General features: G+C 41.3%; 1 protein-coding gene across 1 annotated transcript in view; it reads right to left on the bottom strand.

The window, feature by feature from the left end:
- Positions 1-8,949: 8,949 nt before the first annotated feature.
- pdgfrl.S (platelet derived growth factor receptor like S homeolog) overlaps positions 8,950-23,035 on the bottom strand; it is a 35,295-nt gene continuing 21,209 nt past the window's right edge. The window contains exons 3-6 of the mRNA XM_018243171.2: positions 18,118-18,269; positions 13,247-13,540; positions 12,864-13,003; positions 8,950-9,575 (exon numbers count right to left, since the gene is read on the bottom strand). Of these exons, the coding sequence (XP_018098660.2) occupies positions 9,387-9,575; positions 12,864-13,003; positions 13,247-13,540; positions 18,118-18,269 (775 nt within the window). The 3' untranslated portion in view covers positions 8,950-9,386. The remainder of the gene's footprint in view (positions 9,576-12,863; positions 13,004-13,246; positions 13,541-18,117; positions 18,270-23,035) is intronic.

Below are 23,035 nucleotides of genomic sequence, written 5' to 3'. Positions count from 1 at the left end.
GCCTGTGCTAACCACACGAGGCGATGCGCTTTTCAACAGTCGCCTGAAAAAGCCTGGCGAGGCATTTTCAGGCGACTGTTGAAAAGCGCATCGCCTCGTGTGGTTAGCACAGGCGTTTTTACATAGGCGCCCATACAAAACTGTCGCCTGCGCCGGTCGCGGCGACTGGCGCGGCGCTTTGTCGCCGCGACCGCAAACGCAAGGCTATCTCCCCGTGTGGAATAGCCCTAAAAGGGGAAAAACACGCGAAAAAAAAGCTCAAATTTTTCGAGTTATTAAACCCAGAGGCTGCTTAAAGTCTGAATAACAAGTAACTCCATCTCATACCTGCCGAGATAATGTAGAAGTCAATGGCAGATGTCCCGTTGACATTTTAAAGATATCCCGATTTGCTCTGGGTTTCGTTCAATAATCCAAAGATTTTGTGGTTTCAAGCGTTGAATCCAAAAAAGCTGCAGTTTTTAGTAACAAATCCGAAAGTAAGATTCTTAATTATTAGAGATGTCGCGAACTGTTCGCCGGCGAACTTGTTCGCGCGAACATCGGGTGTTCGCGCTCGCCGGAAGTTCGCGAACGTCGCGCGACGTTCGCCATTTTGGGTTCGCCATTGTTGGCGCTTTTTTTTGCCCTCTCACCCCAGACCAGCAGGTACATGGCAGCCAATCAGGAAGCTCTCCCCTGGACCACTCCCCTTCCCTATAAAAACCGAAGCCCTGCAGCGTTTTTTCACTCTGCCTGTGTGTGCTGAAGAGATAGTGTAGGGAGAGAGCTGCTGCCTGTTAGTGATTTCAGGGACAGTTGAAAGTTTGCTGGCTAGTAATCGTTTTGATACTGCTCTGTTATTGGAGGGACAGAAGTCTGCAGGGGTTTGAGGGACATTTAAGCTTAGGTAGCTTTGCTGGCTAGTAATCTACCTTCTACTGCAGTGCTCTGTATGTAGCTGCAGTGGGCAGCTGTCCTGCTTCTGATCTCATCTGCTGACTGCTGCAATAACAGTAGTCCTTGTAAGGACTGCTTTTATTTATTTTTTTGTTGTTTTACTACTACTACTACTACTATAAGAGCCCAGTGCTATTAGTCTAGCAGTGTTGGGGAGTGGGACTGGTGTGCTAATCTGCTGCTCCTAGTAGTTCAGCAGCACCAACTTTAATTTTTTTTTTTTAATATTCATTTTTTTTTATTTTACTTTTTTTTATTTTACTACCGCTGTAGTAGTGTATAAGTTGACCTTTTAGGCATTATTTGCCCTGTAGGCATTATTTGCACACTGTTTTCTTCAACCCGCCATCGAGCTGTGTGACCTTGTTCACATTCTGTCTAAATATCCATAATATTACCGTCTCCAGAAAAAACACCGGAGTCACTTTTTTCAAGCAGCCATAATATATTTTACGTAATCCGTATCCACCGCTGTAGTAGTGTATACGTTGGCCTTGTAGGCATTATTTGCACACTGTTTTCTTCAACCCGCCATCGAGCTGTGTGACCTTGTTCCCATTCTGTCTAAATATCCATAATATTACCGTCTCCAGAAAAAACACCGGAGTCACTTTTTTCAAGCAGCATTCATATATTTTACGTAATCCGTATCCACCGCTGTAGTAGTGTATACGTTGGCCTTGTAGGCATTATTTGCACACTGTTTTCTTCAACCCGCCATCGAGCTGTGTGACCTTGTTCACATTCTGTCTAAATATCCATAATATTACCGTCTCCAGAAAAAACACCGGAGTCACTTTTTTCAAGCAGCCATAATATATTTTACGTAATCCGTATCCACCGCTGTAGTAGTGTATACGTTGGCCTTGTAGGCATTATTTGCACACTGTTTTCTTCAACCCGCCATCGAGCTGTGTGACCTTGTTCCCATTCTGTCTAAATATCCATAATATTACCGTCTCCAGAAAAAACACCGGAGTCACTTTTTTCAAGCAGCATTCATATATTTTACGTAATCCGTATCCACCGCTGTAGTAGTGTATACGTTGGCCTTGTAGGCATTATTTGCACACTGTTTTCTTCAACCCGCCATCGAGCTGTGTGACCTTGTTCACATTCTGTCTAAATATCCATAATATTACCGTCTCCAGAAAAAACACCGGAGTCACTTTTTTCAAGCAGCATTCATATATTTTACGTAATCCGTATCCACCGCTGTAGTAGTGTATACGTTGGCCTTGTAGGCATTATTTGCACACTGTTTTCTTCAACCCGCCATCGAGCTGTGTGACCTTGTTCCCATTCTGTCTAAATATCCATAATATTACCGTCTCCAGAAAAAACACCGGAGTCACTTTTTTCAAGCAGCATTCATATATTTTACGTAATCCGTATCCACCGCTGTAGTAGTGTATACGTTGGCCTTGTAGGCATTATTTGCACACTGTTTTCTTCAACCCGCCATCGAGCTGTGTGACCTTGTTCACATTCTGTCTAAATATCCATAATATTACCGTCTCCAGAAAAAACACCGGAGTCACTTTTTTCAAGCAGCCATAATATATTTTACGTAATCCGTATCCACCGCTGTAGTAGTGTATACGTTGACCTTGTAGGCATTATTTGCACACTGTTTTCTTCAACCCGCCATCGAGCTGTGTGACCTTGTTCACATTTTGTCTAAATATTGATAATATTATCGTCTCTAGAAAAACCACTTGAGTTACTTTTTTTCAAGCAGCATTCATATATTTTACGTAATCCGTATCCACCGCTGTAGTAGTGTATACGTTGACCTTGTAGGCATTATTTGCACACTGTTTTCTTCAACCCGCCATCGAGCTGTGTGACCTTGTTCACATTTTGTCTAAATATTGATAATATTATCGTCTCTAGAAAAACCACTTGAGTTACTTTTTTTCAAGCAGCATTCATATATTTTACGTAATCCGTATCCACCGCTGTAGTAGTGTATACGTTGACTTTGTAGGCATTATTTGCACAGTGTTTTCTTCAACCCGCCATCTAGCTGTGTGTATTATCGTTTCCAGAAAAACCAACTGAGTTTTTGTTGTTGTTGTTGTTTTTTTAAAAATAATGCCAGGCAAAGGCAGGCCGCCACGCAGAGGCCGTGCTAGGGGCCGTGCTGCTATGCAATCCTGTGGCCCTAGCAAATTGCCCAGTTTTAAAAAGCCAATGACCCTAAACTCCCAAAATGCTGAAGAGGTAGTTGACTGGCTTACACAGTACACCCCATCCTCTACCGTTTCTAACTTTACCACAACATCCTCCTCATCCTCCACTGCTATGGCCACCCCACGTAACACTTCCTCCACCACCGGTGCCCCTTCTTCACTGGGGTCAGAGGAGTTATTTTCCCATGAGTTTCTTGAACTGAGTAATGCGCAACCATTATTGCCAGAAGAAGATGAAGGAGATGAGGACCTTACACCAGATTTAATTCTGGCAGAGAACACGATAGAGATGGACATAATGAGTGATGAGGAGGAGGTCCCCGCTGCTGCTTCCTTCTGTGATGTGTCAGAAGAAATTGATGCATCTGAGGAGAATGATGATGAGGAGATTGATGTTTTGTGGGTGCCTAGTAGAAGAGAGCAAGAGGAGGGTAGTTCAGATGGAGAGACGGAGAGTCAGAGAGGCAGTAGGAGAATAAGACTTAGAAGAAGCAGGGAGGACAGCCCGCAGGGATCAGTAGGGCAACAACATGTATCGGCACCTGTGTTCAGCCGGCCAACGCACCCGCCATTGCCGCCAATACCGCCAACTCCGCCAACTTCTACTGTTACCGCCAGATCGCACACTTCCAAAAAGTCAGCAGTGTGGGATTTTTTTAATGTGTGTGCCTCTGACAAAAGCATTGTAATTTGCAATGAGTGCAGTCAGAAACTGAGCCTTGGTAAGCCCAACAGCCACATAGGTACAACTTCTATGCGAAGGCACATGAGCGGCAAGCACAAAGCACTTTGGGAGCAACACCTCAAAGGCAACAGGCAAACTAAAAGCCACACTCCTTCTGGTCCAGCATCTTACTGCTCTACCTCTGCTCTCCTTGACCCGTCTGAACCACCCTCCACTCCGCCTTCCACCTTGACCACCTGTTCCCATTCCCAGTCATCTGCCACCAGCCAAGTTTCTGTGAAGGCCATGTTTGAGCGTAAGAAGCCAATGTCTGACTGTCACCCCCTTGCCCGGCGTCTGACAGCTGGCTTGTCTGCACTCTTAGCCCGCCAGCTTTTACCATACCAGCTGGTGGACTCTGAGGCCTTCCGCAAATTTGTAGCAATTGGGACACCGCAGTGGAAGGTACCCAGCCGCAATTTTTTTTCTAAAAAGGGAATACCACACCTGTACCAACATGTGCAGAGCCAAGTTACCGCATCTCTGTCACTTAGTGTTGGGCCAAAGGTCCATATGACTACTGACGCATGGTCCTCCAAGCATGGTCAGGGCAGGTATGTCACCTACACTGCCCACTGGGTGAACTTGGTAATGGCTGGGAAGCAGGGAATGGGTAGCTCAACAACAACAGTGGAGTTGGTGTCACCGCCACGGATTGCACGCGGTTCTGCCACCACCTCTACTCCTCCATCGCTCTCTACCTCGTCTTCTTCTTCTTCTTACTCTGCTGCTGGGTCCTCCTTCTCCTCCTCCACACCTGTGCACCCCCAGCTCCCCCTAGGCTATTCGACGTGCCAGGTACGCCGTTGTCACGCTGTCTTGGGGATGACGTGCCTGGAAAGCAAAAACCATACCGGATCTGTACTCCTGTCATCTCTGCAGTCACAGGCCGATCGGTGGCTGACCCCACACCAACTGCAGATCGGAAAAGTGGTGTGTGACAATGGAAGCAATCTGTTGGCAGCGTTGAGACTAGGCAATTTAACACATGTGCCCTGCATGGCACATGTGTTAAATTTAATAGTCCAACGTTTTGTCTCCAAGTACCCAGGATTCCAGGACGTTCTCACCCAGTCCAGAAAGGTGTCGGCCCATTTCAGACGTTCCTACACAGCCATGGCACGCCTTGCTGACATTCAGCAGCGCTACAACATGCCAGTCAGGCGTTTGATTTCTGACAGCCAGACTCGCTGGAATTCAACGCTCCTTATGTTGGAACGTCTGCTGCAACAACAAAGGGCCGTCAACGAGTACCTTTTTGAACTGGGTGGTAGGACTGGATCTGCACAGCTGGGGATTTTTTTCCCCCGTTACTGGGTGCTTATGCGCGATGCCTGCAGGCTCATGCGACCTTTTGAAGAGGTGACAAATATGGTCAGTCGCACCGAAGGCACCATCAGCGACCTAATACCCTTCGCTTTATTCCTGGAGCGTGCCGTGCGACGAGTGACAGATGAGGCTGTAGACCAGCGTGACGAGGAGCTGGAAGCGCACGATTTCTGGTCGGAATCACCAGAACGAACCCAGGCACATGCTGCAACGCAGGGAGAGGTGCCAGAAGTGGAGTCAGAGGAGGAAGGTGGCTTTGTGGAGGAGGAGGAGGAGGACCAACAGGAGCAGGCTTCCCAGGGGGCTAGTGGTGACCTTTTGGGGACCCCTGGTCTTGTACGTGGCTGGGGGGAGGAGACCGTGGATGATGCAGTCCTTGATAATGAGGAAGCGGAGATGGATAGCTCTGCATCCAACCTTGTGAGAATGGGGTCTTTCATGCTGTCATGCCTGTTGAAGGACCCCCGTATCAAGAGGCTTAAGGAGAAGGACCTGTACTGGGTCGCAACGCTACTAGACCCTCGGTACAAGCATAAAGTGTCAGAAATGTTACCAACATACCACAAGTCCGAAAAGATGCGGCATTTACAAACCAGCCTGCAAAACATGTTGTACAATGCTTTTAAGGGTGATGTCACTTCAGGAACTCATCAACATTCCAGGGGCAGAGGTGCCAGTAATCCTGCCACGAGCACACCTGCAAGGACAAAGCCCTTTGGCCAGTCTGTAACGTCAGACATGCAAATGTTTTTCTGTCCAAGGCAGCGCCACAACCCTTCTGGATCCACCCTCAAAGAACGCCTCGACCGGCAGGTAGCGGACTACCTGGCATTAACTGCAGATATCGACACTCTGAGGAGCGATGAACCCCTGGACTACTGGGTGCGCAGGCTTGATCTGTGGCCAGAGCTGTCACAATTTGCCATGAACCTCTTGTCTTGCCCAGCCTCAAGTGTGCTCTCAGAAAGGACCTTCAGTGCAGCAGGAGGGATTGTAACTGAGAAGAGAACTCGCCTAGGTCACAAAAGTGTCGATTACCTGACCTTTATTAAAATGAATGAGGGGTGGATCTCGGAGGGTTACTGCACGCCGGAAGACTTGTTCTGACTTCTATGCAGCTGTCCTTCTCTTCAAGCCTCATGACTCCACACACAGCTGTCCTTTAGCGTCCTCCTCCTCCCTCCGCCACCGTTACAAACTAGGGTGCAAACCCTACTGGTTTAATTTTTTCTGGCCTCTGTGCTTCAGTGGCTGCGACCAAAAAAATGCCTATTTTCTGCATTTATATGACATAATTTTTCTGGCCTCTGTGCTTCAGTGGCTGCAACCAAAAAAATTTATATTTTCAGCATTTATATGGCATAATTTTTCTGTCAACTGTGCTTCAGTGGCTGCGACCAAAAAAATGCATATTTTCTGCATTTATATGGCATAATTTTTCTGGCCTCTGTGCTTCAGTGGCTGCAACCAAAAAAATTACTATTTTCAGCATTTATATGGCATAATTTTTCTGGCAACTGTGCTTCAGTGGCTGCGACCAAAAAAATGCATATTTTCTGCATTTATATGGCATAATTTTTCTGGCCTCTGTGCTTCAGTGGCTGCAACCAAAAAAATTTATATTTTCAGCATTTATATGGCATAATTTTTCTGTCAACTGTGCTTCAGTGGCTGCGACCAAAAAAATGCATATTTTCTGCATTTATATGGCATAATTTTTCTGGCCTCTGTGCTTCAGTGGCTGCAACCAAAAAAATTTATATTTTCAGCATTTATATGGCATAATTTTTCTGGCAACTGTGCTTCAGTGGCTGCGACCAAAAAAATGACTATTTTCAGCATTTATATGGCATATTTTTTCTGGCCTCTGTGCTTCAGTGGCTGTGGCCAAAAAAAACTGGGCAAACAATGCCTACAAGGTCAACGACGTTGACCTTGTAGGCATTGTTTGCCCAGTTTTTTTGGCCACAGCCACTGAAGCACAGAGGCCAGAAAAAATATGCCATATAAATGCTGAAAATAGTCATTTTTTGCCATACGTTGACTCAACGTATATGGCAAAAAATGACTATTTTCAGCATTTATGTGGCATATTTTTTCTGGCAACTGTGCTTCAGTGGCTGCAACCAAAAAAACTGGGCAAACAATGTCTACAAGGTCAACGTATGGCGAAAAATTACTATTTTCAGCATTTATATGGCATATTTTTTCTGGCAACTGTGCTTCAGTGGCTGCGTCCAAAAAAACTGGGCAAACAATGTCTACAAGGTCAACGTATGGCGAAAAATGACTATTTTCAGCATTTATATGGCATATTTTTTCTGGCAACTGTGCTTCAGTGGCTGCGTCCAAAAAAACTGGGCAAACAATGCCTACAAGGTCAACGTATGGCAGTTGTTTAAAGAGAACAGTAGATTACTAGCCAGCAAAGCTACCTAAGCTAAAATGTCCCTCAAATCCCTGCAGACTTCTGTCCCTCCAATACAGAGCAGTATCAAGCAGATTACTAGCCAGCAAACTTACTATCATCTGTCCCTGAAATCACTAACAGCTCTCCCCCTACACTATCTCTTCCAAGCACACACAGGCAGATTTTTCAGATACATTTTTGCCCTTGATCCCCCTCTGGCATGCCACTGTCCAGGTCGTTGCACCCTTTAAACAACTTTAAAATCATTTTTCTGGCCAGAAATGTCTTTTCTAGATGTTAAAGTTCGCCTTCCCATTGAAGTCTATGGGGTTCGCGAACCGTTCGCGAACCGCTCGCATTTTTGCGCAAGTTCGCGAATATGTTCGCGAACTTTTTTTCCGACGTTCGCTACATCCCTATTAATTATTCCTGATTTGAGTCTTTTCCCACACCAGGGGACAAATTTACTTAGGTTGAATATCGAAGGTTATTTAACCCTCGATATTAGTCTGTCGAAGTTAAATCATTTGAATATCCAAGTCGAAGGATTTAACGCTATTCGTTCGATCAAACGATTAAATCCTTCGAATCGTTCGATTCAAAGGATTTTAATCCATTGATTGAATGATTTTTGTTGGACCAAAAAAAGATAGCTTATCCTATGGGGACCTTCCCCATAGACTAACATTGACTTCGGTAGCTTTTAGGTGGCGAACTAGGGGGTTGAAGTTTTTTTTTAAAAAGACAGTACTTCGACTATCGAATGGTCAAATAGTCGAACGATTTTTAGTTCGAATCGTTAGATTCGTAGTCGAACGTCGAAGTAGCCCATTCTATGGTCGAAGTAGCCAAAAAAATCATTCGAAATTCGAAGTTTTTTTTCCCTCTGTTCCTTCACTCGAGCTAAGTAAATGGGCCCGTAGAACTTTTCGGGAATATTTATTGATAAATAGGTGGGGAAAGTCCATGCAGATTTGGTCGGAGTGGTTTTCAGAAAATAGTGAGAAAAATTTGGATTTTCATAACTCCCTTAATGTCTTGTATCTATACAGTGATCCCCAACCAACAGCTCATGAGCAACATGTTGCTCCCCAACCCCTTGGATGTTGCTCCCCAACCCCTTGGATGTTGCTCCCAGTGACCTCAAAGCAGATTCTTATTTTTGAATTCCAGTCTTGGAGGCAAGTTTTAGTTGCATAAAACCAGATGTACTGCCAAACAGATCCTTGGGGAACCCGGATCTATAAATGTATTCGGAACATTTTAGAAAACAGGAATAATAGGATCACAGGCAGTTCTTCACTTGTCATCAAAATCCCCACTGCTTATACATGGTCTCACATTTCAGTCTGTGTATCAGAATATGTTTATTTCTTAATGTTCAAAATAAGACTATACAAAACAAAAACCCTACATTTTACCTTTTTAATATGTAACATGGTTAAATGAAATACTTTTTAATCATAAAGTATTTGACAATCAAGAAAAGGAAAACTTTTCTTAGTTTTAAGCATTCCATTAGGTATAATTCTTGCCAATGTAAACACAACTGGCTACTGAGTACACCCCAGGGAAGAAGCACTAGTCTTTTTATCAAAAACATCTTCTCAGTCCAACATGTTTACGTCTGGAGAGTTTTATGTAATGCGCAGTGCATGTGGGTCTGGTTGGGAAACACTGGTGTTCTCCTGCTGGTTTGGGAATTGGAGGTATGCGAGATTAGTGGAGCTTGGAATTCTTCTGCTGAGCTTTGCCATCAAAGCATAGGAAGTGTGCAAGAAGAGTTTATTTAGCCTCTGTCCACTCTTGTCGCTAGTGTTGTCTGTCCTCGCAGGTTCTGAGCTTTGCAAATATAGTAACCAGCATCAATAGTTTCAAAATCTTCCACTGAAATGATACTCTTTGAGATTCTGGTGGTGTGTCCAATGCCTCTGTTTACGAGTCTCCAGGAGTCTTGAATGCCGACTGGTCGTCCATACTGTTTAAAAACGCATAATGTAAAAGTGAGCAAAAAAGTCAAATAGTTTGAATACACTGTATAACACAAAACAGCATGGTAAACCTATTTCTCTTTTCTAAAGCTACAGTATTAACAATACTGTTTTTGACACAACTAATCATCATCATCATCTCCTGCTCCAAACTCCGTGTCTATAAGACCTTCCTCCTGCTGTTACAATTGCACTTTCATGATGTTCTGAAAACGAGCCTTCATCATTAGTGTTGAGTGAATTTATTCACGGCAAAATTCCACACTTTGCCACCTGGGAAGTTTTTCGCAAAACTGTAGCAAAATTTCGACGCTTAAAAATGACAAAAGCAGCTGAGACAAAGTAGTCATAAAAAAAAAAAAACATCCATCGACTTTAAAGGAGAAGGAAAGGCATCATATGCTTGAGGGTGCCAAATGTTAGGCACCCCAAGTGATTGTACCGATATCTGAAACCCCGAGCCTATCGGCAGAAAATTGCACCGGCCCGGGGTTATACCAGTGAGCACCACAGAGCGATCTTCTTCCTCCTTATTTCTTCGAATTTCCCGGGGCAAACACTTGCTCAGTTTAACGAAATAGCAGACTTTTTCGGTAAAGTTTGGCTTTTCGTTCTACTGCGCATACGCAGCCGTGCGAAGGAGGAAGACAGAAGAGGATTGCTCCGTGGTGGTCACTGGTATAACCCTAGGACAGTGCAGTTTTCTGCTGATGGAAACACCGGCCTGGGGTTTCAGATAAGTCAGTATAATCACTTGGGGTGCCTACCATTTGGCACCCCCAAGTGTACGATGCCTTTCTTTCTCCTTTTAATGCATTTGGACAAAAAAGTTGCCAGGACAAAATTGTCACTAAGACAAAAAAGTCACCATAGGAAGAAAGACCTATTGACTTTAATGCACTTGGACAAAAAAGTTGCTGAGATAAAGTCGCCAAGACAAAATTGTTGCTGAGGAAAAAAATGCAATAAGAAAAAATCATCCATTGACTTTAATGCATTTGGAGTGAGAAAAAATTGTCATGCACCTAAACAATTCTCACGTTTTTGACACCCATTGACTTCAATGTGTTCTGTAGCTTAATTGCTGTTTTTGCAAATTTTATCAGAGTTTTGCAAATTTTTTGGTGAAGCGAAATAGGACAGATTCGCTCATCACTATTCATCATCTGTCCATCCTATTTGAATTAGGGTTCATAGCCTTGTCATAAAATACCCTACTACTTTCCCTTCCTCCACTGGTTTTACAAGTTCTCTACTAGGAAAAAACGAAAGAAACCCCAGCAACCACGGGTTTCTTTGGATGGGGGAAGAATGTCTCTGTAGAGGTAGATTTTGCAAAGCTAAAAATTTTTTTATCCTGTATATGAACCCTCATCACCTACCCTTTCAGTTTCATATAGGGTTCAAGCCTTGTCATAGGTACCCTTCTACTTTCCCGTCCTGGCATCTACCTCTTTAGGAAAGCTTTTCCTCACCTCCTAGATGAAAACTATAAGCCCCAGCAACCAAGTAAACTGTATTTCTCTTCTTTTAGAATATAATTGTCATTATACAGTAGATGACCCTGATGGGGCCACCTATACCTAGCTTTTAAAATGTAGACATTTGAATGAGGCAAAAAGTGCTAGTATTCAGCCAAATCCTGCATCCAGTGCTTCTCTCATAAGATGCTGCTCAAAATTCAGCCTTGGATTGTTTCCATTTTACTGGAGATGAATTATTACAATTGATTTAATCCGGTGCTCAAGACAAAATTCTCACACTCCACAGACCTATGTAACAACAAAGCAATAAATCCCATTTTTTTCGAATACTAATGAAGCTGCTCCCATGCGCTCACTGGAAGACTGGCATTTAGTTGCAGGAGAACCTCCTGTTAAAGGAGATAATTAGAAACATTTGGCTGCCTTTACCCCTTACATCAGGAGCAGCTGTGCTGACATATCTATCTAATTCCCAAGTGGCAAGTGAATCATTTCCCTCCTATTACAGTGCAGGACTAATCCTTCCTGTTAATGAAGATTCCTTGGCACTTACAGAGAATTTCTATCAGCCGAGTGTCCGCGGAAATCAGCACCGGAATGTGTGGTCTGCAGGGGCTTCTCCATAGCCCTTAACATACCGCAATAATCAATAAATACAAAGTTGACGTTGGTTCTGATTGTGAATCCCCATTCTGACAATCTTTAAAAAAGGATCATTTCCTTATCAAGTTAAGCTTTCACCTTGCAGGAAGACCAAATGAGCGTTGGCTGTTTGCTTTTACTGAATAGTATCTGAAACGCTGATATCTTATCGAGAATGTTATGACCACTGCAAATTCTCAATGAACAATGACGCTGGAGGCAGCGCAGTTCAGTGTTATGTCAGATCCCTGTTGCCTGCAAAGAATGATATTTTTTTTCTGTTTGCCAATACAAACAGACAATGTGAAGCCTCTTTCCTTTCATGCTCCTTATGTCTTTTAGCATAACTTTGTTGTGTTGAAAACATTTTCAATAGGAAGACGTGTCATAATAGGTGAAAGCCCAAATGCCAGGACTCCTCTGGGTGTGCCGGATTAGATTATGAATAAACAGGATTAGATGTATTTAACATGTAAGTGCTTTATAGAGACACATTTATGTTTGAACATATGAAGCAGGAGCATTCCAGGTAGTAGATCCCATAACTGTTCACCAGTAAAGTAAATATAATGTTTATACCATGTATAAAGCACGGGGCAGGACACTTGGAAAAATATACTCTATACATTGAATTAACATTATATTTATTTTATTGGTCAACAGTTTATGGGTTTTTTTGCCTTCCTCTGGATCAAGTTGCAGTTGATGGACGTGTGTCTTTTATCAACCAAACTTACTATGTTAATATGTTACCATGTTATGGGATCTACTATCTGGAATGCCTGGAGTTTTCCAGAGAAGGGTTTCTTTAGAAAGAAGAATCCACACATTTCTATGACCATTTTTACACCTAATGCTGTGACAGAGATAAATAAGTTCTAAGGACATGCTTCATTCCTGAAGTTGAAACAATTGTGGCATATCCAAAGGCTGAGAAGTCTTAAACTATTCTGGGATTAAATATATACTGTTTTTTCAACCTCTTATGAGATCACGTTACTATTGCAATTATATGCGCTTACTGCATGAATGTTTTCTCATTCGTAATGAGACCACTGGCAAACCTAAATAAACACTCGAGCCACCAAAACCAACATGAGTTGAGGGACGTCAGGTGCAAAATTCATTCTGTTCAGAGAATAATCTTACTTCTTGGCCTGGGTAAATCCATGTAAATTCTACTTCTACGTCTGGTTCCCCAAGAACATTGCAGAAGACGCTGAAGTCACCTCCACTTCTGACCTTGTTAGAAGAAGCTGTGATTGTTGCAGAAGGTGGACCACTGGGAACTGAACACATAAATCAAAATGAGTTGGATTTGGAGGACATAACTGTTGGTTTAATGACTCAATATATGTGGTACTACATTGCTTAATTAAATTGCTATTAAACATGTAATATTGTTTTGTATCTTGGAGGGCCACCAGCTGAACATGTCTATTATGTTCTCATAGTCATAAGAATTTATTGCTGTATGTTGAGTGAAGTGAAAAGATATAAAGATATATTTTTATGTAGGAGGTCAGCAATACCTTCCACGTAGAGTAATTGATATTTGATGGAAATCTGGCGGACTCCTCTGGCTTCTGCCCGGCAATATACAACACCGCTGTGGTTGGAATGAGGATGCTGGTAGACAAAGCCTTTTTTCACATCATAAATGATATTCGTTCCATCGACTTTGAGCTCCTCTGCTGGGAACTCTCTGTGGAGCGTAACTTTGGCTGAAGGGACAGTCACCCTACATGGAATAACTGCAGGTTTGTCTGGATGGAGGTAGACAATCTGAAAGTAGCTGGAAGAGGGAACAAATATCTCTCCTTTATCTACAACAACAAATGAAAAGAAAAATTGCAAAAAGGTTATATGTCTAAAAAGAAATCTATGAGGCAGCACTTGACAGTATATTCATTGATTAGAAAAACTTATGGGTTATGGGCAGGAGAAACACTGCCTCTTTCCAGCCCTTCAACTACTAATCCACAAGTATTTCCTGTACTTAAGATCTGGTTAAGAGATTAATGAAGATCCTCATTACAATGATACATAGGGGCCCATTCACTAAGCTCGAGTGAAGGAATAGAGGAAAAAAAACTTTGATTTTCGAATGTTTTTTTGGCTACTTCGACCTTCGACTACGACCTTCGAATTGACCGATTCGAATTAAAAATCGTTCGAATATTCGGCCATTCGATAATCGAAGTACTGTCTCTTTAAAAAAAACTTCAACCCCCTAGTTCGCCACCTAAAACCTACCGAGGCCAATGTTAGCCTATGGGGAAGGTCCCCATAGGCTTTCCAAGGTTTTTCTGATCGAAGGATAATCCTATTATGGAGGCCAGGACATATTTGCGGAAATGTAATATGTGTTGCCTAGGTTTCAAAATAAAGGTTATAGAAAACATTGTACCCCATGAGACCTAGGGCAGTATAATGGAAGCTTAGGCCCTAAATTTAACCAGCAGAGCTCTTCCTATTAATTGCAAAGTCCAGGGCAAGTTATAAAATGCAAATGGGTGAAACCATGTCTTTTCTACACTGCTCTGCACTTTGTGCTCCTGAATAGAATCCAAAGACCTGTGCTTCTCCCATGAATGTAGAGTAGACTGGGGATGTCCCCTATACCACCCCCTATCCACCCCCAACTTCTGTTTCATTCAGAGGCACCAATAGGCACAGAGTGCAGCAGAAGCCTGCTCTACCCATTACAAGGTTGTTTTGTATTCCGACCGACCACGGCCACCACCAGGGGGGCACAGGGGGTACTCCTGCACCGGGCCTATAGAGGGCCCGGTTGTGCTGCATTTTTTGAAATAGCCAGGCCCCCTTGACAGTGCCAAAGCCGTGCCACCTCTTCCGAAGTCCTGATCTGCCGAAGAGCCAAAATGCTTTGCACCTGGCATTGTTTTTTTTAATTTGGCGCAGATGCCAGTGCTTGGAAATTACCAATACAGGATGCACATTTGCACTTCTAAGTGCTCCATGGCATTAGTAAATGAGTCCTCATGTCTCAGTTGCCTCATGAAAGACTTATGTCATACCTGATTTATGGTGAGGAAAGATGTGGCATACATTTTCATAAAAAAAAACAAAGCTTTTCCTTGACAATATTTTGGTTTAGAAGAGTTTAGACATTGGCTAATGTGCTCATAGCCTGATACTAAGTCATCCATATTACCCAAGTGTAGGTTTAGAGCTTCTGTAAGCCAAACAGGGCCACAGCTCTAGTCCAGTTCAGTAAATGTGTTCTGTATAATCTTTTCCTGCTCCTGTTATTTCCAATAAGTGCAGTACCTAAACCCTGCTGCATATTTATAGCCCATAAATATAGTGATCCTGCTCTTTCATTCTATTCGGCAGAGAAACAGCAGAGTCAGAGCAAGCACTTCTAGTACAGCTCCAGTCTATAGAGACAGTTCAGTCCTATAACAAACTGAAATCACTGTGTAATGTCATTGTGGTTTTATTACACTTTTTCACAATTTCGGGAAAGCATAAATACAATATGGTCCCAGTATGACTAATGCAATAGAATATTCAATCTGTATAAGAACACATCATTTTCTGTTGCACTAAAAAATTATGATTAAAGGACATGGAAAGCAAAAAAAAATCAGCATTTGTGCTTTGCTTTATGGCAGAGATTCTAGATATGTATGCAGGATCAGACTTATCTCATCAGACACAATGCAGAATCAAATACCCTTTGTCAGAAAGTTTTATTTAGCCGCACTGTTGCCTGGTGATGTCTTTATCTAATTTAGAAAAAAAGTAGTAATAATAAGTAATAAGAGAAAATGAAATCAGAGTACTGGCTTAGCCACTGCACAAATTATATACCGGTATGGGATCCGTTCTCTGGAAACCCATTATCCAGAAAGCTCTAAATTATGGGAAGGCCATCTCCAATAGACTCCCATCTCCAATGGACAGACAATAATTAATATTTTTTTAAAAAATATTTACTTTTTCTAAAGTTCTCTAGTAATAATACAACAGCACCTTGTTCTTGGTCCCAACTAAGATATAATTAATCCTTATAAGGGGAAGAACAATCCTATTGGAATTAATGAATGTTTAAAGATTTTTCAGTAGACTTAAGATGTAAAGAAACCATTTAAGGAAGACCCCTTATCCAGAAAAACCCAGGTCCCAAGAATTCTGGATAATAGGTCCCATACCTGTACATGAAATATGATGTTCAGGAGACAATACAGAAGCGATGATGCTTGAATACAAAATTAAAATTAATTATAAAAAGGGGGGGGGGGCATAGTATGACAGTATCTGTTTTAATGTAACTTGAAACTTTATGACAACAATTTATTGCTTTACTGATGGGGAGTGGGGTGTGATAACTTCCAACATTAGTAGAAGCCACACTATAGGGCAGATTTATTAAGGGTCGCATTTCAAATTTGAAAAACGTAAAAATTCGAATTCAAAAAGACCAAACAAAAGGTTTTTTTGGCCGAATAGGTCAGTTTTCGATCGAATTCGAATCGTAGTAATAGCAGATTCAAATCGTACCATTCGAAGTTTTTCCCTTAATTGAGTCAAAAATTTGGCAGGTTTTATATGGCGAATGGTCGAAGTCGAATTTTTAAAGAAAAAATAAATTTCTAAATTCGAATTTTGGAATATTCCCTAGTTGAAGTACACACAAATTAACTCGAAATACAATTTTTTTTTTTTTTTACGAATCTGCCCCTAAGTCATTACAGAGAAGTGAAGTGTATAAAGAAGGGTGGTGCTGGCTAGCTTGTGGGTCTGGGCCACAGACAAAGCCATATGCAGTGGTGCTTGAAAGTTTTTGAACCCTTTAAAATGTTCTATATTTTTATATGAATATGACCTAAACATCATTTTAGTATCAAACAAGTCCTAAAGGAAGATGGGACTACCGGTAGTTAAACAACGAAAACAAAAATTATTATATCTGTTCATATATTTATTGAAAAAAATGATCCAATGTCATATCTGTGTGTGTGGCAAAGGTAAGTGAATCCTTAGGATTATCATATAATTTGAAGGTGAAACCAGAGTCTGATGTTTTCAGTCAATGGGATGACAATCAGGTGTGAGGGATAACAATCCCAGTTACACTGTAATACCGAATGATTCTGTAATAAAAGGGCATTATTTGCATTGCATTGTTACATGCCATTCACAATTATGTTCATACTATACTGCTCTCTGTGCATGTGTTTTCTACTGTAATGGGTGAAGGAAAAGGTCGGTCAATTCCTGTCTCTCTCTGACCTCTGAATGTCGTGTGCAGAGACAGCCGAGCTTTGTCTTCTCAAAATTCACAATGTCTCACTGGGAGTTCCCGAGGCTTCACTGTACATACAGGTCACACTCAACAGTTATTTAAGAGAAATGTGAGTCTGGATAAGAATAGCACACGGCGTTCATGGGATCATTTACATGAATACATAAATGTCCTGTCTGTTAGAGGTGAGCACAACCCCCGCGGCACAAGAGCAAGTCCTGTCCTCTAACCAGTCCCCTGTCACTCTAGAGAACAGAGAGAAGCTGCATGTGGAAATGCTAGACTTGCTCAATGAGAATATTTATAGCATAATAATACACAAGAGCCACAGTAGTAGCTTGTAAATGATATCCTTATAAACGGTGACTAGTGATGTCATCAGTTATAAACGGTCAGTGTTGATGTAATTTTTGTCACACGACTCCTAAAACTTGTGTATTATAATAAATAAAGTACCCCTTGTTGGAAAATATGAGGATATTAGAAGTAACCTCGACCTATATAACAATAGTAGTATAAGAAAATGGTCATGGAACTACTTGGTGACTTATAATATCCTTATAATTTACAATAGGGGGTACTTTATTCACTGTATAATACACAAAAGCCATGAATATCCTGTAAATGATATCCTTATAAACGGTGAGTTCTGATGTCATCAGTTATAAACGGTGAGTTCTGATGTCATTTCTGTCACATGACTCATTGAAATTTGTGTATTATAATAAATAAAGTACCCCCAGTTGCAAAATATGAGGATATTATAAGTTACCTCGGAGTTCCATGACCTGTATAAAAACTCTCGGCCTTCGGCCTCGTGTTTTTATATGGTCATGAAACTCCTCGGTAACTTATAATATCCTTATATTTTACAAGAGGGGGTACTTTATTCACTATATAATGGAGTCTATGGGAGACGGCCTTTCCGTAATTCTGAGCTTTCCAGATAATGGGTTTCCGGATAACGGATCTCACACCTGTATATTGGCAGAGGTGAGCCCTTGCCAGTTAGGGTGTTCTGCTTGTTGGAAAATGGAAGGAAAATAAGAGGGATGTTGATAACAAAATAAAGTTACATTTGGTAGAAGATTATGTGAGTGAGTGAGTGTATGGTGGCCGGTATATTACCTGTAAAAAACACATAAGTGGAGCCAGACTTGGACTCGTCCTTCCTGCAGCCATGGCTGTCACAGTTCTGGGCCCAACAAGCAAAGTCCCCGGTGTCGGCTACAGAGGCGTTCATGAGGATCAGCTGCCCGTATCTGTCATGTTGTTTAATGCTAGAGAGAAAGCAAAGCACAGATCAGTTGTGAGTCTTCTACTGAGATGCTTCCATGTGCAACACAGGGCTGTCCTAGATTGACCCTCTGACTTCTTCACTGACAGTATCTCTTACACTCAGGAGCCTAACACAGAGCACATCATCTTGCCAAAGATTTGGGGGCACCCAGCAACTTCTAGTTATTGTCACTGATTACAATAAGGCTTAGGTTAGTGCTACATGGGGCTGATTCTTGGCCTGCACCGAATCAGCCTCTACACTTGAAGGGTGTTCTTCCTTGCCTGCACCCACATCTATTGCGTTGGCCTGGATGCAGGTACATGTGGCAAATTTAAAGCAAGAGTGAGCATTTTGGCTTCAGAATCTGCCAAAATGTATAACTGTGTGGGCATAACTGGGCACCACTTTGGTAGGCATAAGTGTGCATAATTTTACTTGGTAAGGAGTCGCCTTATATAATATACGGTGTGTTTGTTATAAAGGACTATACAGTGCATTTTTAGGTCCAAACATTAGTTACAGTGTTGGATGGGGGACATATGCAGGGTTAGACTGAGCCTAGCAGTACACTTGAAAAAACCTAGTCGGCCCCGGAACTCATGGGCCCCACAATCCCAAGCTTGAAATCCTCTAGGCTCTACAAATTTAAATGTTGTCAATTGGCAGAGCACACAACTAATATATATTGAAGATTTACACTACCCACATAACTGAGTGGTGCAGGAGCTAAGTAAAGGACAATGTTTAAATATAATCAAAAGTAGCTCTCAATCTGCACACGGTAATTTAACTTCAAAATGTATTTATTTATTTAATTATATTCATTAGTTCATTAAGCCACCAAAATTAATACATTTTTACAATACTTAATCAAATAAACGACATTGTATCTCAATCAGTTAATTAAATAACAATGAGTTCTAAAGATCAATTAGCAGAGATGGAACCTAAAATTCATTGGCGAAACATCAATTAATTGTGTCGTATGTAAATCATTCCCTAATGATAGATTAATAAATCCAGATTAAATCTGTTAAAAATGATGAGGATGTAATGGCCCCCTCTATATTCGTAGTGTTCTTTGTTTGCAAATATTCTGCCCCAGTGCAGCAAGTTATGTATAATGGAAAGTGGGGTGCTTTTTAAAAAACTTCACAGTTTTCCCATATGTTAATCCAATTACTAGTGGCGTTTTGTAGGCAGGCTCCGCTTATTTACATCTCCATTAAGGGATCCGGCTGCTTTGTGTGAGAGCAGTTTTTAATATAACTGTATGGGAAGCAAAGGGCAGTTCAATAATAAATGGCATCTTTAACCAGGCTTTTCAATCTGGCATAAACATTAAATACTCCTCCATTTAGATAAATGCCCCCATACTTTACCGCATCCAGGATATCGCTCGTGTAGCTCTCACCAACCGAGCTGTAATCCTCTTCACATCGCCCGCTGTTACGATCCACGGACAAAGAGGGGCCAGATTCTTTGTCCTTTTATTATTGAACTGGGAAAGGGGGTCCTTAAAGGAACAGTAACATCAAAAAATTAAAGTGTTTTAAAGTAATATAATTTAGTGTTGCCCTGCACTGGTAAAACTGTTGGGTTTGCTTCAGAAACACTACTATTGTTTATATAAATAAGCTGCTGTGTATCAATGGGGGCAGCCATTCAAATGAGAAAAGGCTCAGGTTACACAGCAGATAAGTTCTGTAGAACATAATGTTATCTGTTATCCACTATTTAACCTGTGCCAGATAGACTTTTTTCAGTTTCCGCCATTGCTACACAGCAGCTTGTTTATATGAACTATAGTAGTGTTTCTGAAGCAAACACATCAGTTTTACCAGTGCAGGGCAACACTACATGATATTTTCATTACTTTTAAACCCTTTAATTTTTTGGTGTTACTGTTCCTTTAAGGTCACAGCCAGATGAGCCCTGGACACCCCAGTCTGACGCTGTTCATATGTTTTTCATTTACTTATTATTAGTTGAAAAAGTGTCTGCCATTAAAGAATGGAAGTGATGCTGTCAGAACCCTTAAGAGGAAATACTCTGAGAACTACAAGGAAGGTATTTCAAACAAAAGCCTAGAATGATTCACACGTTTCTATGAGTGAGTATTACATTTCCATAAAGTACAGTATTTCTAGTACGAAGTAAATGAATTATGCATATTACTAAATAGAAATAACTCATCTCATTTAGTAAATGGCTTTTCTGTGCAGATGACGAGTCCTCAGCATAGGTTGTACTGCATGTCTCGTAACGGAATGATCTAAATGCATTAATGACTGCTGGACTCACAGATATATTAAAGGAGAATTAAACCCTAAAAATGAATTTGGCTAGCAATGCCATATTTTACATAATAAACGTATTGCACCAGCCTAAAGTTTCAGCTTGTCAATAGCAGCAATGATCAAGGACTTCAAACTTGTCACAGGGGGTCACCATCTTGGAAAGTGTCTGTGACACTCACATGCCCAGTGGGCTCTGAGCAGCTATTGAGAAGCTAAGCTTAGGGGTCGTCATATCAAGCAGAAAATGAAGTTGGTCTGTAATATAAGCTGATGCTACAGGGCTGATTATTAAATTCTGATGCTAATTGCACTGGTTTCTGTGCTGCCATGTAGTAATTATCTGTATTAATTACTAATCAGTCTTATATTGTGACATTTCTATTCTATGTGTACTGTATAATGTGAGTGGGTCCCTAAGCTCAGTAAGTGACAGCAGCACAGAGCATGTGCAGTGAATCAGCAGAAAAGAAGATGGGGAGCTACTGGGGCATCTTTGGAGACACAGATCTTTACTGCTAAAGGGCTGTGGTTGCCTTGGGCTGGTACAAAAGCACAAAACATAATGTACAACATTTCTAGCCTAATTCTTTAGTTACGCTTTACTTCTCCTTTAAACTCATTAGTGTGTCCTGTGCGACGATTCTGATCTCTGCACGGTGGCATTTACTGATGTTACCGACAACCCCCAGAGGAATAGTAATATTCATATAGTAATGTAGTTATTGCCTATTTATTGTATATTCTGTCGCTGCTGCCTTTCAGATTCTGCCGCCTAGTGGTCGCATTACAGTAGTGATAAAGCAAAAGACTTACATTTCATTGCTGTATTATTAACGATTTGGGCTGCCCAGCTTCAGGCTGTTAGACTATTACAAGTCATAGTAGTACTTTTTGTTATTTTGAATGGAATTAGTTCGTATATATTTATGTATTCACTTGAAATACTAAAAATATTGGCTTTCCTATATTTAGATCTTTCTTTCCTAAGGGCTTTAGAACACGGGCAGATTCGTCGAGATTTAGTCGCCTGGTGACTAATCGTTTCTTCTGCGGCGCGACAATCTCCCCGAACTGCCTTCCGCCTGCTATAATCAGAAAACGCCAGCGCCAATGCACTCGCGGTGCTTCGATTTCCAAAGTCGCCCGAAGTTTCCTCGTGAGGCAACTTCGGGCCACTCCGGAAATCGAAGCGCAGCAGGTGCATTGGCGCTGGCGTTTTCTCCCTTAGGCCAGTAAAATGCCAGGCTAAGTGGCGACTTTACAACCACGCGGTTATTAAAGGGGTTGTTTTTTCACTTGTGAATTTACTTTTAGTATGATGTGGAGAGCACTATTCTGAGATTTGCAATTGATCTTCATTTTCATTATATATTTTAGTTGTTTAGTTTTTTTTGTTCAGCAGCAATCTGGTTGCTACGGTCCAAATGAACCTAGCAACCAAGCAGTGGTTTGAAAAAAGGGACCGGGATATATATAGATGATGGCTTGTATAGAAAAATAAGTAATAATAATAAAACAAAAATTGTAGCCTGGGTCAATGACCCCCATGTGAAAGCAGGAAAGAGTCAAGAAGAGGGATGCAAATAATTCAAAAACTATAAAAATATTTTTTTTTATAAAAGACGACCGATTGAAATGTTGCCAAGAACAGGTCATTCTATAACATACTTAAAATTAAGCTGAAAGTGAACCAGCCTTTAAGCCAGACTCTAAACTCGTACACCCCTCATGCAAACTTTATTATTTCTCTGTGTGTGAATGTAAATTTAGTGCTTATTTTTACCCGTGCACCTTGGGAAAATTCCACAGCCAACCAGATGCCACAGAGGTCAATTTGAAACCATGTCTGGAGTTTCTTATATTTTTGGTTTTCCATGAGGTTAATAAATCTGCAATGGGGTTGCCCCACCCAAGGGGGCACAATTCCTCTGCACATCCTGCACCCGAGCCCAGAAGAGGGTAGTTATGTTACAGCTCAGTTTATAGTTATCTACAGAACAATAATCTGGTTTCACTAGACATTTCATATATAGTTTAGGCCAGGGGTGTCCAAAAGGTAGATTGGGATCTACCAGTAGACCATTAGCTGGTGATCAGTAGATTTCAAAACACTGCGCTTGTCTAAATCTCATTCCTGTTTCATGCTTTTAATTCAGATAATTATTATATTATGGTTACATAAGGAATGATTGTTTGTTAAATACAGCAATATACATTTTCTTATAAATCAATATTTAAATAATATTTTCCATGTAATAGAATGCTAACAAAGCTTTTATGGATGTAGATCATAATGGGACACATTACTAAAAGCAGACCTCGCATTAGTAAAATATATTATTAAAAATATATTTTTACATCCCAGGTGCATGACTTTACATTTATCAACATTGAATCTCATTTGCCACTTAGCTGCCCAGATTGCCAGTTTGTCCAGATCATGTTGCAAGGATGCCACAGCCTG

The sequence above is a fragment of the Xenopus laevis genome, chromosome 1S, assembly GCF_017654675.1.
Source record: "Xenopus laevis strain J_2021 chromosome 1S, Xenopus_laevis_v10.1, whole genome shotgun sequence".
NCBI classification, from domain to species: Eukaryota; Metazoa; Chordata; class Amphibia; order Anura; family Pipidae; genus Xenopus; species Xenopus laevis.
This window is presented reverse-complemented; position numbering and strand designations above follow the sequence as displayed.